The sequence below is a fragment of the Pseudophryne corroboree genome, chromosome 6 (genome assembly GCF_028390025.1).
Source record: "Pseudophryne corroboree isolate aPseCor3 chromosome 6, aPseCor3.hap2, whole genome shotgun sequence".
Taxonomy (NCBI): Eukaryota; Metazoa; Chordata; class Amphibia; order Anura; family Myobatrachidae; genus Pseudophryne; species Pseudophryne corroboree.
The window spans coordinates 658,455,737-658,469,869 of record NC_086449.1 but is presented as its reverse complement, the minus strand read 5'-3'; the positions used below and the strand labels follow the sequence as shown (position 1 = coordinate 658,469,869).

At 40.5% G+C, this 14,133-nt stretch overlaps 1 protein-coding gene across 7 annotated transcripts in view; it reads right to left on the bottom strand.

Moving 5' to 3' along the window:
- Positions 1-4,825: 4,825 nt before the first annotated feature.
- Positions 4,826-14,133, bottom strand: part of TENM2 (teneurin transmembrane protein 2) — a 1,540,328-nt gene continuing 1,531,020 nt past the window's right edge. For all 7 annotated transcript variants that reach the window (XM_063928221.1, XM_063928223.1, XM_063928222.1 and 4 more), the window contains 2 exons: positions 9,867-9,997; positions 4,826-6,635 (listed from right to left, as the gene is read on the bottom strand). In XM_063928221.1, coding sequence (XP_063784291.1) covers positions 5,874-6,635; positions 9,867-9,997 — 893 coding nt within the window. In that variant the 3' untranslated portion in view covers positions 4,826-5,873. The remainder of the gene's footprint in view (positions 6,636-9,866; positions 9,998-14,133) is intronic.

Here is a 14,133-nt window from a genome sequence, read left to right as displayed (position 1 = left end):
ATACTTGACGACACAGAGGTAGGTACAGCAGTGGCCTACTGTACCGTACTGCTATATATTATATACTGGTGGTCAGCAAACTGTGCAAAACTGAAATGCACCACAGGTATGGATGGATAGTATACTTGACGACACAGAGGTAGGTACAGCAGTGGCCTACTGTACCGTACTGCTATATATTATATACTGGTGGTCAGCAAACTGTGCAAAACTGAAATGCACCACAGGTATGGATGGATAGTATACTTGACGACACAGAGGTAGGTACAGCAGTGGCCTTCTGTACCGTACTCCTATATATTATATACTGGTGGTCAGCAAAATTATGCACTGTACTCCTACTATATACTGTCTACAATGCAGCACAGATATGGAGTGTTTTTCAGGCAGACAACGTATACTGGTGGTCACTGGTCAGCAAAACTCTGCACTGTACTCCTCCTATATAATATTATACTGGTTGTCCCCAGTCCCCACAATAAAGCAGCACACTGAGCACAGATATGGAGTGTTTTTCAGGCAGACAACGTATACTGGTGGTCACTGTCAGCAAAACTCTGCACTGTACTCCTGCTATATAATACAGCTGCTCCCCAGTCCCCACAATTAAGCAGTGTGAGCACAGATATATGCAGCACACTGAGCACAGATAAGGAGCGTTTTTTTTCAGGCAGAGAACGGATAAAACTGGTGGTCACTGATCAGCAAAACTCTGAACTGTACTCCTCCTATATTAAACAGCTGCTCCCCAGTCCTCCCCACAATTAAGCAATAAAGCACAATCAAGTTCAATAATAAACGGAGAGGATGCCAGCCACGTCCTCTCCCTAACATTTCCAATGCACGAGTGAAAATGGCGGCGACGCGCGGCTGCTTATATAGAATCCGAATCTCGTGAGAATCCGACAGCGGGATGATGACGTTCGGGCGCGCTCGGGTTAACCGAGCCATACGGGAGAATCCGAGTATGCCTCGGACCCGTGTAAAATGGGTGAAGTTCGGGTGGGTTCGGTTTCCGAGGAACCGAACCCGCTCATCACTAGTTTAACTGAATAAAATATATGAAAAATACTAATAATTTGTTAGAAATATCTTCTTTGCATTATTCTAATAATTTTTATAGCCCAAACTCTGGAGTAAAAAGTCTATGGCAGGTGGGGCAGTGCCTCACCTGGCTAACTTTTCCGCACATCTCTGATCAAAACTCACCGAATTTTTAGGAGTTTATAATGCTGCACCTGTGTATAATGCCCAGATGTACCCCTTGGCTTATATATTGCATGTAAATCTGGCTCTGGAGTTAGCCAGTGCCTCCTGAGCCATTTAGCTCACCGCACATCCCTGACATTTGGATACACAGAGAAATCAGTACAGTCAGTAAAGAATAAGTGGATCAGCTTGAAAACCATCTTCGTTACGACCATGCAATCTCTCTGAACTTAGCTTATGGTCAAATACTCCGCAACCACACAGTTACATTACACCCCATCAGCCACCAGTGGAGATGCCTCTGAGTACTGTATGACTCTGAGTACTGTATGACTCTGAGTACTGTATGACTCTGAGTACTGTATGACTCTGCATCACTTGTACTTGCATCTGCTCGGCCCTGCAGCAAGCGCAGAGCAAAAACATGAACAACAAATCTGCAAACCTGACTCCCATTAAACCTTGCATCATTCACATATATAAGCAAATGTTGTAATGAAGGGTTTAGAATTAATTCTAAACAAGACAACATTTTAGATTTCAATTATTTTCTTTGGATTACAGTGTTAAATTCATGGATTTGAAAGTACTTTGTATAGTTTTATTAGAAGATTTAAAGCCTTTTCACTTTAATTATAGCAAAGCAAAATTAATCAAACTACTTGAGTGTATTTCATTATCTATAATAATTGTTTATACATTAGTACTTTTCTTATTTTAATAATTGTGTTAGAAAAATACACTATTGTAGCAAAATCTGCTCATTTGCATAATCCCATACCCAGAATTTCCTTTGATTGCTGCTGTACATATTCTAACACTTTCTTCGTCACACTAGAGGTGTCCCTAGTAATGTGACAGAGCTAAGTGATGGGGGTTTTGTAGAATGTGAAACAAAAGTTTTTTTATGCAGATATTTGCAGCAAAATGTGTCTGACCAGTGATCTTAAAGGGGATGCTTTCCAATGTGTTTTTTATTTACATTCCAAACAATAATTTGGATGTTTTTATGGAAAATTACTTCTCTGCTGGCCTAATAATCCACCTTAATCCCCCCTCAAACCTTACTTTCAGCGGGTGATCATTTTAGAATCTGCATCATCTAACTGAAGGAGAGGGACCAAGGCCACTATTGACCCGGAACTGTACTTTTACAGCAGAGTCCAGCCATCAAGACCAGTGGTGCAGAGAGTGAGGGGGAGCGGGTACACTTTTTTACACAGTCTCACCCCACCCTCCCCATTACTGGGGCCCAGCGAGGTCGTCGGTACCCCTGATCGATACTGATGGCCTGCATACATGCCTAAACTACAGTACCTATGCCGTGTTCCTAGCAGGACGGGAAGGTTGACTCCATCACATTTCTCTCCTGGGCCCTTTTTCTTTGCATGGCGATTCACTCACTTTCTGATCTTGCCCAGCTCTGTTGATGACCTGGATCCTGTGTGCAACTGGGGGCAGCAGTGTTCACACGAGCTGCAGTGACCTGGTAGGGAAACCAGCAGTAGCCTACTCACTGATCCCTCTTTGGTGTCTGTCGTGCCTCTGCCTGAACTCTGCCTTGGTGATCATCTCTGGTGTTGCTCCTGTCGGCTCTTGGCTGTGTCTCCCATCCTATTTAGCTCAGCAGGAAGGTGAGAGGATCGGAGGGGACATGTGACTGGATGGAGCTGCTTTGCCTTTTAGCTCTCCTGTCAGCCTGCTCTCAGCCACTGCCTCTCCTCAGAATCTAGCCTGCTACTGACATCTGTGAACTCCTCTGCTGAAGGTAGCAGACTGAATGCCGGAGCACCCGGTGACCCTGCATATGGAGCTCAAGTGACTCTTTTCTTGGTGGAGTGCGGCTGCATCAGAACAATTTGTGCTGTTGTCACTGCCTGTTACTGCCTACCGGATCCGATTTGCGTGAGGTTGGCACTAAAGTTGCTGCGGTGTTCCTATCTCTTCTATCCATGAATTGGTGCAGGACTGCCATTTCTGAACATATGGCTATCACGTTTACTTATGTCCAGCCACCTTCTCACTACTCCCTGCAGGGTGGATTGGGAATACCACCATCATATGCTGTCCATGATGTATCCTTCAGAAAGTGCAAAATCGTTACAGTATTAAACCTGTTGTACTGTCCTCTACTTTTTACTCTTTCCTACACTTGAGGTTGCATCTCTTCATTAGAAGGAAGAGGTTATTACCCCGGTTACAGACAGATTCCATAGGTGCTGTAACTTAAAGTGATGGTAAAATACTCCTCCTCTCGGCCCTCCTCTCACTGATTTATCTATGGAGAACGACAGATACCCTTTGGGGTTTTGACATATGTTTTACGTGATCCATTTTCCTTTTTTCAATTCCTTTGTAGTATTTTGTTTGCCTGTCCCTTTCTTCTTTATATACACTACAATTTGATATAACATATTTGTTTGGACTGAATGTCCTATATGTTGTATATGTTCCTATAGGTTTAAGACAATCCACAGTCTATTCTATATACATTACAATTTTACATAATATATCCATGCGCACTAATAGTCATATATATTGAATTGTCTCTGTTATCATATCTTTAGTCCCGTTATTTTCTCACATTATATAGCACAGGTTTATGATAATCTGCAGTTTATTTTTAAAACCTGGGCTGCTGCCGTAGCTCTCATTTTAGTTTTTTTGTTAGAAAAATTAGGAAAATAGGGAGTTTGAAGTAGTCCATCCTCGCATCAATCTGTGTTGATCATTTATTACATTTTTCTTTAATTTCTTCTTCTGCACCATATGAGAATATTTGTTATTGTGTTCTACATGTTGTGCCTTTTATGGTTTTGGTGTACTACAGTACATGTTGTGTCTTTTATGGTTTTTGTGTACTACAGTACATGTTGTGTCTTTTATGATTATTGTGTGCTACATGTTGTGCCTTTTATGGTTTTCCACACAAATTGAACCATCTGTCATACTCTACGGATGGTGTAATGGTTAGCATTACTGCCTCACAGCAGTGAGGTCATGGGTTCGATTCCCACCATGACACAACTGTGTGGAGTTTGTATATTCTCCCCGTACTTGTGTGGGTTTCCTCCGGATACTCCGGTTTCCTCCCACACTCCAGAATTATACTGGTAGGCTAATTGGATCCCAACAAAAATTAACCCTAGCGTGAATGTGTGTTTGTGTACATGTGGTAGGGAATATAGATTGTAAGGTCCACTGGGACAGGGACTGATGTGAATGGGCAAAATATTCTCTGGAAAGCGCTGCAGAATATGTGTGCGCTATATAAATAACTGGTAATTAATAAATACTGTACTTTCCTTTTAACTGGCTCTGTTTTCAGCCATGTACAGTATGTGCTATACTTACCGCTTGTGAAATATCGGCTGATGCATTTACTTCAATAAGAATTTTTTTTTTTAAATAAATAAAAGTTAGAGGAACACACAATTACTCTTATTAGGAAACTAAGATCAGACATTATAACTTACAAATAATTAGAAGGTTTTCAGATGTAAGTAAATCTCGCAAGAACATGCTGATAGGCTTGCTGACATTGTTTGTTTCTAAGGATAGACTATGTGCACAAAACAAGCGTCCACAGTTTTAGAGACTTTATTTATGTATAAACAATTTAAACACTTTGCCATAAATTATCTTTGCCTGTCTCTAATCTTCATTTAGCAGCAAATTAAAATAATATAAAAACTCAATGAACAGTTCATACATGTATATTACAAAAAAAAAAAAAAAATACCAAAAGTTCATAATCATTTTTTTGTAGTGACTGCAAGGTGATTGTCTCAGTTTATTGTTTTGACCAAACAAACACATTTCTAGTTTTAATCTGAAACAGTGATTGTGCCATCTGGCCTTTTTTATATGAACAGGGTGATCTCAGAAGAGGTGCCCACTTGCGATAGTGTCACAATGCCCACATCTCTACTGGAACTGATACCAACAAACTACTGATTCTAGACAGACTACACCCTGTAACTGTGTTATACTGTATTGTCCACAATGGATTTCTCAAATACAAACAAGAGGATGAATTTAACTGTAGTGAAGCCTCCAATTTGACTCACACATCACACTCTACCCACTGTATGAATAAATTAAGTCAGAGCATTTTGGGATAAGAGTGCAAGTCAAGTTTGTGTTTTCTTGTCAAGAGTCTATCCAGTGCTCTTTGTTTTTCTGAATTAAGTCTACAAATCACTCCAAAGTCTTTTTTTTAAATCTCATTTTGTTTGTTTCAATGCAGTAAGCATTCTTCATAAATCAAAACATCGGAATACTTATCAAAGAAGCAGTCTTAGTAGTTTTCAGCAAAAGATCTTGTAAAGGGTGGCCATTTTGAATTATTTGAAACTTTACTCACATGTCAAAGTGAGGTAATTAGAGGCCTTATTTATTATTGAGCAGAGACCCAGAAGAAGTGGGTAATATCACAGGGGTACTTTGTGTTTAGTTGTGTTGTATATTATGTCAGGCTTCGAGTCCACTTCAATTTGTGGTTTTCAGCAGCGTACAACTCAAAAAATGTGAGCTTTCCTGCTACTTAACTGTCACAAAACAATTCAGCCTAGTGCCCCAATTAGGTCTTCATCTCCTTAGGAGAGGAGATAACAGTTGTTAATACTGATTCATCCAGGAATGGATGACTGCAGATTAATTTGTTACCTCTTTCCCATTTCGTTCTGTCTCAAGAACTGGATGTTACTGCTACTGTCTGCAAGCTCAGGGTACTGCTCCACCGGAAGAACATAGTACCCCTCATATCCTTGAACTCTTCCTGTGCTTAAAAGCTGTTGTTTTTCACCCTCAGTCCATAAACGGCTACCTTCCTTACCATCCCGTGCTTTTTGCTGCTCTTTTGCCCAAGCGGCACTCAGTGCCCGCTGACGTGCTTGGTCAAGAACTCTTGCTCTTTCTTCATCCAGAGTGTCGACAGTCAATCCATAGCGGATATTTAAAATAAGGGATGAATGCTGTAATTCTATGTTTGTAAACCTGCGAGTCCTTCCATTTATAAGCAGAGTTGGCTGGGAAACTGTAATGTTAACTCCACTGTCAAGTGTTTTACGACCTGTCGTCAAACCCAAGGTGACTAGGTCGCTGTCAGATGAGCCGATTTTCACAAAATAATGTGTGTCCTTTCCTTCAATGTTGTAGTACATTTTTTCCAGATAGTGTGCACTGTTAAGCACCAGAGCAATTTTCCGACTGTCTTCACTGGCGATGCTAGACATTCCTGTTGTCACTTTGCCTTCCTTGATTGCAAACATTATTCCTTTTCCAATTATCGGAACTGTAGTTGCAAACCAGTGTCCCAGTTTCTCTCTTATGTTTGCGTGCAGTCGTTTTACTATGGTCTGACCCTCCAATGCCATAAATGCTTGATTGTGTCTTTCAGTGGTCTGCTGAACACCAGTAATTAGCTGTAAGACAGAAAAATGAATTAGTTGTGGAAAGTTAAAAAGTAATTCAGTGAAGCATGCTAGCTAGACTGTACAGATTTCTGAAGGTCATGCATTACTGACTTAATTACATTTTACCCTTAATTTGGTACAAAAGTTAATCACTTGAAATTAGAAAAGTTATCCAACTATTCAAGAAGGTCTTGTATTAAGCAGAAATATAGTTAATAAATATATGTATAAGATAAATGTATGTGCCAATAACATGCGCAATTGCTTTCTGTTCTTGTAGTCATTTAGAACTGGCTGTTTCCAAAGTAAGGACTTTAAAAACTATTAGGTCTTAAATGTGTGTTGCAAAATGGTGCACAGCAAAAAAAGGATAATAACAACATTTATCTGAACAAATAAAAATAACAAATTAATATGAGCACATCTCATTACCATTATACAGATGGAGCCCTCCTCATCTATCCCTTTAATAGGATTAACTGAGCCAGGGCAGTCGGACTTAGTCCCCTGCTGTAATGACTTAATCCCCTGCTGTATTGTTCTCTCTGTATTGTATTACTGCTGAGAACAATAGATGAAAGGCTTATGCTAATAAACCTTGGTGGACCTAGGCGCAGCAGAGACGCCTATATGAGCGAGGCTCCATCTGTATGCTCTGTTTTTAAATATAATGAATTGTGCTGCAAGTAGCCATTGACTACCAAAGCTTATGATAGGTGTACAAAGTCTCCTAACTCAATGGGATCCCACACAGCAAACCCTACACCCATTCAATTTACTTACCCTGGGGCAATCTGCACCATTATCCTGATACTTTCTTATGAAATATGTCACCAGGCCATATTTCTTAAGACGTCACCTAGGAAATGATGTCAGTGCTATGGTGTCATTTTCCCGTAGATATTGTGCATGCATTCCAGACTCTGGCACGACTTAGTGCATGCACCACCACAAGTTAATGCAGGAGGTAGGGATGGAGAGATTGCACACAACTGTCATGTAGAAATGGAATGTCTATAACTCTATATTCTCCGATGCCTGACATCATTTGCGTCGTCTTATAACAGTGTGCGTAAACTTTGTTAGGCTAGTTACCTACTGGCACCCAAATGCTGCTTTGTTCATGAAGGGGGAGCAGCATGCACCTGATAGAACATGCAGCATTTCCCATGCATTGTAAATGGATTTGACAGTGCCTAGCAATAAGTACAGATGTTACTATACACTGTCTCACACACTATTGCTGCAGTCGCGCCAAGCAGCCTTCTCACGCGCCGGGTCCAGTATGACTCGGCTTGACTCCTGAGTGTCTTTTGTTGCGGAAATGTGCGTCCTAGTTGCACAAATGAAACAGTCGATGTGACTACACTGCTTAACAAAACTGCTCTGATTGCTTTGAGTGCTACAGTGCAGTGCCCATGGCTTTTCTTCACATCAAGTTCTGGTGTGCTTCATCTGCGACTTATTTTACTAATTCCTGTGCAGTTTAAGTTGCAGCCTGGTGTCCCTGATTGCAGCCTGGTGTTTTGCTGCATCTGTGGTACGTCTAAAATGCAAATTTAAAGAAAAAGACTACACTACTAGTCGCAGCTCACTCATGCCAGGTGTGTTGGCGTATTGAGCCTTGGTGTATAAGTATGCCCATCTGTATAACATTAGCCACACTCCTTGCTCGGTGGTCATTCCCACTCTGGCCGGGTGGAATCTCCACCGTAATCTAATTTGGTTCTATCTTTACTTTGGGAATCTTTCCTGGCCAATTACTGGTGGTCGAAAACTTTTAGGAATGATTTTGCCATTTACAGTATTTAGCGTGGCTTCTTCCATTAATTTCAATGGTCCATTAATTTCAGTGGGACTTCTAAATACTAGAACCCTCATTGAAATGAATGTATGAATGGGAAAAGTTCCATGCTACATTACAAATGAATGCAAATGCATCTAGTGCATATCAATCAAATATATACTGTGTATGAACTGTAATTCTAGCTGATACCTGGCTTTAGAGTGGTTAAGTTCTAATAATGAACAATAACTTTTAAGGGCATATCCACTTAGCTGCTGGTTTGTGGTCTCTTCTCAAAGGTAACATGCCAGGAGTAGTTCAATTCGATACCCATAATCCACCCACGAGCAGCCCCAATGCTGCAAATTCATTCCTTTTTACACCTTCCTAGAAGAGAAAATGTATGCCACACAACCCACAACTATTTGAATCTGCCCTTTAGAGTCACAAGTTATTTTCAGCAATTGTAAATTTGGTGACAAAACAAACCCGTTTTACACAATACAAATCAAAAATGTTACCAATAATGTTCTAATACTAATGAGTCTAACTCTGAATGCACATAAATGCAAACAAAGACTTACAGTACGGTTGCTGGATCATTTCTGTGTCATAATCACCTTCTATAATCTAAAGGCCAAGCACTGAATTTGCTACTAGCGCTAATGCCCTTTATCACAGAAAAACACACAGCACATCATAAATGTTATATTTATGCAGTTATTGTTGGTGTGGAGCCTGTCACAGGGCTGGATTGCTCATATGCCAGCTAAAGGGATGTTTGGCACTAGAATCCGAATACATTATTGCGTCTTGCATGCTTCAGAGCTGTAATAGGCAGGCGGTGGCCTGGGGGTTTAGGACACAACCAGTTTAGCTCTGATATTTTGTTACTTTGTTAATTAAATGTTTATTGCACATTAATCCATGCAGCTGTTTTTAAGATCCCACAATGGTATTTGTGACCCTTCATTTTTTTAAAATTTTTTATAACAGATTCCTACTGCTGCTTTAAATAGCTTGCTGTGCGCTGCATGTCCTTCACACAGAATGGGAGTTAGTGAAGCAAAGACTGTAATATTCCACATAAAACAAACCATTTCTCTGTTTCTGATAAACCAAACCCTGCTTTTATTGCATATATAAAACATATATGCAGTGCAGTAGCTCTAAGCTATATTTTATTCCAAGTAATAAAATCCCAAAGGGCTATGTTGTTATACTGTAGATGGAACAGATGGCCAGCTACCTTTACATTTCCCTGTACCATTGTTAATCAAGAAACAACTCAAGGGTATACACACATAGAGCTAATGATACTGCAATTAACATAACTACCTAGGCAGGCAAAATGCACATTGTGTGTGAGATCATTATAATAAAAGCCCATCTTGGAGTGATACAAGTGGAAATGTAAGATATCATACTGATCCATGGCAATCTGCACGACTTACCTGTCCGTTTTCACATTCTTGACTCTCAGTCAGTTCATATGGAGGTGGCACAAAGTGCAATTTGGATCTTGGAAAACCAGGAATAATGTTACTCAGTTGAAATCCAAACATCACCAACCAGCTTTGCACATCTGTTGAAAATATATAATTATCACAGTTACTTATTTTGCACATATGCAAAATGATGATACTGTTCTAGGCAAATATTTTATCATTAATTGTTGTAAGACTCCTGTTTCATATTTAAATCTTGCAAATACATTTTCATGTACTGTAACATAGTGCCACTAAATATTTTTTTTCCAGCTATCTAAAGGTTGGTTTTGCCATCAGCTACAGTATATTGGTCAAAAGAATAGAAATGACCGCTGATGTTGGGATGCATGTCTTTGTACCCACCTTCACTAAGTAGCTGCCTCTGCTCCCTGAGTGCTGTACAGGGCTGCCAAGAGATCTGTAGAGCCCTGATACTAGGGAGACGGGGATGGGTGTGTGGGTGTGACCATACCTTGTTGTGAATACTGCGGCACTCTGCAAAAGCTGCAAGTCAGCGCAAAAGGTGTCTTTGCTCCTCCATTCACCTGCCCAGCCCATTTTTCTATAACTGCAGTAACTGCTGGTCAATACTGTACATTATTATATTTGCCATTGCTGTTGACTCACTAATGTTTTTACAGTTATTGCACAGAGAGTGAATGGGTAACAAAGTGCCCTCTATGACTTGTGTCAGGTCCATAGACTGATAGCTGAGGCACCCCTCTTTCCAGCGGTACCAGATTTTTGAAAATTGTCCCTGGGCAACCGAAGATATCCGACTTCAAAGCAGTGATCTCCATCCAGGCCTGTTAATTGCTCTTCCAGCCAGATATCTTGGGTTCTGTCTGACTTAGTGTTTTTCTGATGGTGTACTACAAAAGCTGGGACTATCCCCTTGAGGTGGACCCTATGCCCAGAGCCAGAGATATAATCCTTCCAGCAGCTGGTCCTTGCTCCATCTCCACACACCTGATATGCAGTTTTACATTTTTGTAGCTGGATTGCTCTGGCTCCTGAACGTTGACCCCCAAGTACCCAGTACTTCCTGTAAGGTGAGACTCTCTAGTGTTTTTATTCCATTGAAAGCTAAGAACTCTTTTTCCAGGGGCTGGAGATATCTGCAGTCAAGCAAGCTGCCCTCCCACCAGAAAAGTATGAATATTAAGCCCACTTCACTATCCACCCCTCCCATGCATATTAAACACCCCATACCACCATGAAAGTAATGTACCAGGGCCCCTGCATCCAATGCCCCCGTCTACAGTTTAGTGTTCTCCCACCATCTGTGCAGTAAAGGAGTAATTCTCAGAAATTACTGCCCCAGGTCCTACATGCTAAGCTGAATATAGAACACCTCTTAACGCCCACAGAACATCAAGCAGCCACTAATAGCACCCGCACCCCTACCGCTGGAGGATGGGTAGGGGCCCCAGTGCATTGTTTTATCCAGGGGCCTACACTTCTGTTAAGACGGCCCTGGCTTGTATTTATATTCTAATGTTCCGTGCTCTCTACCAGACTAGGGCAACAATACCTCCACACTGACTAGCATAAGTACTGAGTTATTGTTGTTTTTGATCATTTTTAGTTTTGTATTTTTCATATAGCAAATTTAAAGCACAAACATTAGTAAAGCAGTGTCTGCTAGACCTTTAAATGATTCCAAATGCATAGGTAGACATTATTATTTATTTATTACCAGTTATTTATATACTGTAGCGCACACATATTCTGCAGTGCTTTACAGAGAATATTTGGCCATTCACATCAGTCCCTGCCCCAGTGGAACTTACAATCTATATTCCCTACCACATGTACACACACATTCACATTTAGGGTTAATTTTTGCTGGGAACCAATTAACCTACCTGTATATTTTTTGGATTGTGGGAGGAAACTGGAGTACCTGAAGGAAACCCCCGCAAGTACGGGGAGAATATACAAACTCCACACAGTTAGTAACATGGTGAGAATCGAACCCATGACCTCAGTACTGTGAGTCAGTAATGCTAACCATTACACCATCCATACTGCCCATAGCTCACATTATAGTAGTACAGTACTATGCAAAATAGTATATACTGATTATGCTTATCTTTGGAAGCACCTTTGTAGCAGGTATACCTAGCCATTTAACGCATACATTTTCTTCATAGTACATACTGTACCATGTTATATTTACCATTTTGGCAATCCATAATTGCTTTCAAACTACTCCAGCTCTTTATACATTAACCATCTTAGGCAGAGCCAGGAACCAACTGATATGGATTACGGCAATAAATTTGGACTCTAAGGGGGTGCATAGTGTAGTCACAACAGAAGCCCTTCATGACTACCAACATTGTTAATTTTCCTTGTACTGTACGCTATAGATGTGGGCAGAAAAACTGGCAATGTTGGGGTAGTGTATTCTACCATAATGTGCATAGTCAAACACCAGGAAAGCGCAACGTGGATAATTGAATACTGATCTCATACTGCAATATACAAGAATCCAATTAACACAGGCTGTATCGGTGTGGAGTTTGTACGCTCTTGCAAAGTTGAATATGTATGCACTATATACAAAACTAAGAAATAAACACGGGCCACCCTGTGTACACAGCCTCGGTTACAAAATGCCAATATGTAAAACACTGTCTGCATTACAATGTGAATGACTTTATACAATATTACACAAATGATGGTAGTCACTGTCAGTGACTCCCACCTGTAAGCAGCCGTCATTCAATGCATAACAACACACATCATTATCATGCAATGTAACACAATTAAAAACTACGTATCGGGTGAGAGGTATTAACGTTTATTTACAATATGCCCTGATCTAGCCGCAGTTAGCATTAAATGCTCTTCATGGTCACACTATGCATGAAATACATTTCTGGCTTATATAACAACTGTGCTACTGTTTAATTTCATGCTATGTATATTCTCCATACCCACTGCCACTCATTGAACGTTACAGGGATTTGAAACCCCAGTCACAGTCTTATCCTGGCTTTCCATTACAGCTGTGTTGAAAAGACAGCTCAAGTCATATCTCACATCTTTTTGACACCAAAGTAGATAAGTTCACAGACAGAAGACCCCATAGTTTTCTATGAAATCACTGGCCTTGTATTAAGTCCACCAGGCTACACAGAACAATTCCACATTTGTGTCCTATATATGGTGTCATGTTTAAATACAGAAAGGAGGATCACAAATTATATGTGATCTAAAGAGTGGTGATTACCTGCAGGAATAATCACCAATAATGTTTTCAAGTGACTGTATATAATTTTGTATTCTTTCAGCTTAGATGTGACAAAATGGCTGACAGGCAATGTCCTGCATTTAACCTCCATACATCTAGGCTGGGGGAGTTCTGCAGACCATAAAGTATGACATGTGCAATGACCAGACCAGAGGTTATAAATACTGATAAGAGGGAGAATGGTATAGTGTCCAAAATATAAATTATCTGTGGCCTGGGAGCCTGACATGAAGTTGTAAAAAGGGATTGCATTTCTACATCAAAAGCAGATATTGCCAAGCTCTGGACATTGAGGTCTGATAAGCCCAATTCATTTGTTATGTCAACAGGGGGGGGGGGGGCTTTGTAAACAGACCAGGAAAGTATGACCACAATGTCCTGATTGGAATGGTCAGGAATCCTGTTTCTGGCTAATGTCGTAAACCTCTAAAACTTCAAATCCACAACTCCAGGCTTAGGAAGATGTGACACCCAGAGCCCAGAGCTCACTCTCTCTGAAAGAGATTCATACAGTATGCCTTTGGGCTACACCCCCTCCCCCTGCCTTTTGCCAAGCACCAAGTATGTAAGCATGGTGTATGTGTAGTGTCCAGCAGGGAAGTAGTTAAAAATCCCAAGGGAGGGGGCCTGCTGGAGCTGAAGACTATATCTGTCTCCCTCATGGGGACAGAAAGTGTACATCTCTTGGGGACTCAACAATGTTTGCGATGACCTGAGTTATTCTGTGAAATCCCCCACAACAGAAACAACTAAGTTTGTTTGAGTAAGTGAGTTAGGGTTTCTGTATTTTTATTTCTTTTCATTTATTGAGATTGCTGTATTCTGTGTGTGTTTTTAAAATATTCTTAATAATCTTTGTAACCTTTTTGTAACTAAAGCTCTGAAGTATTCTTGAAATTAAACATCTAATTTTAGTTCTGATTCTGTGATTCTTATGAACTCAGGGCCTGTGTGGCCCAAATCTACCTA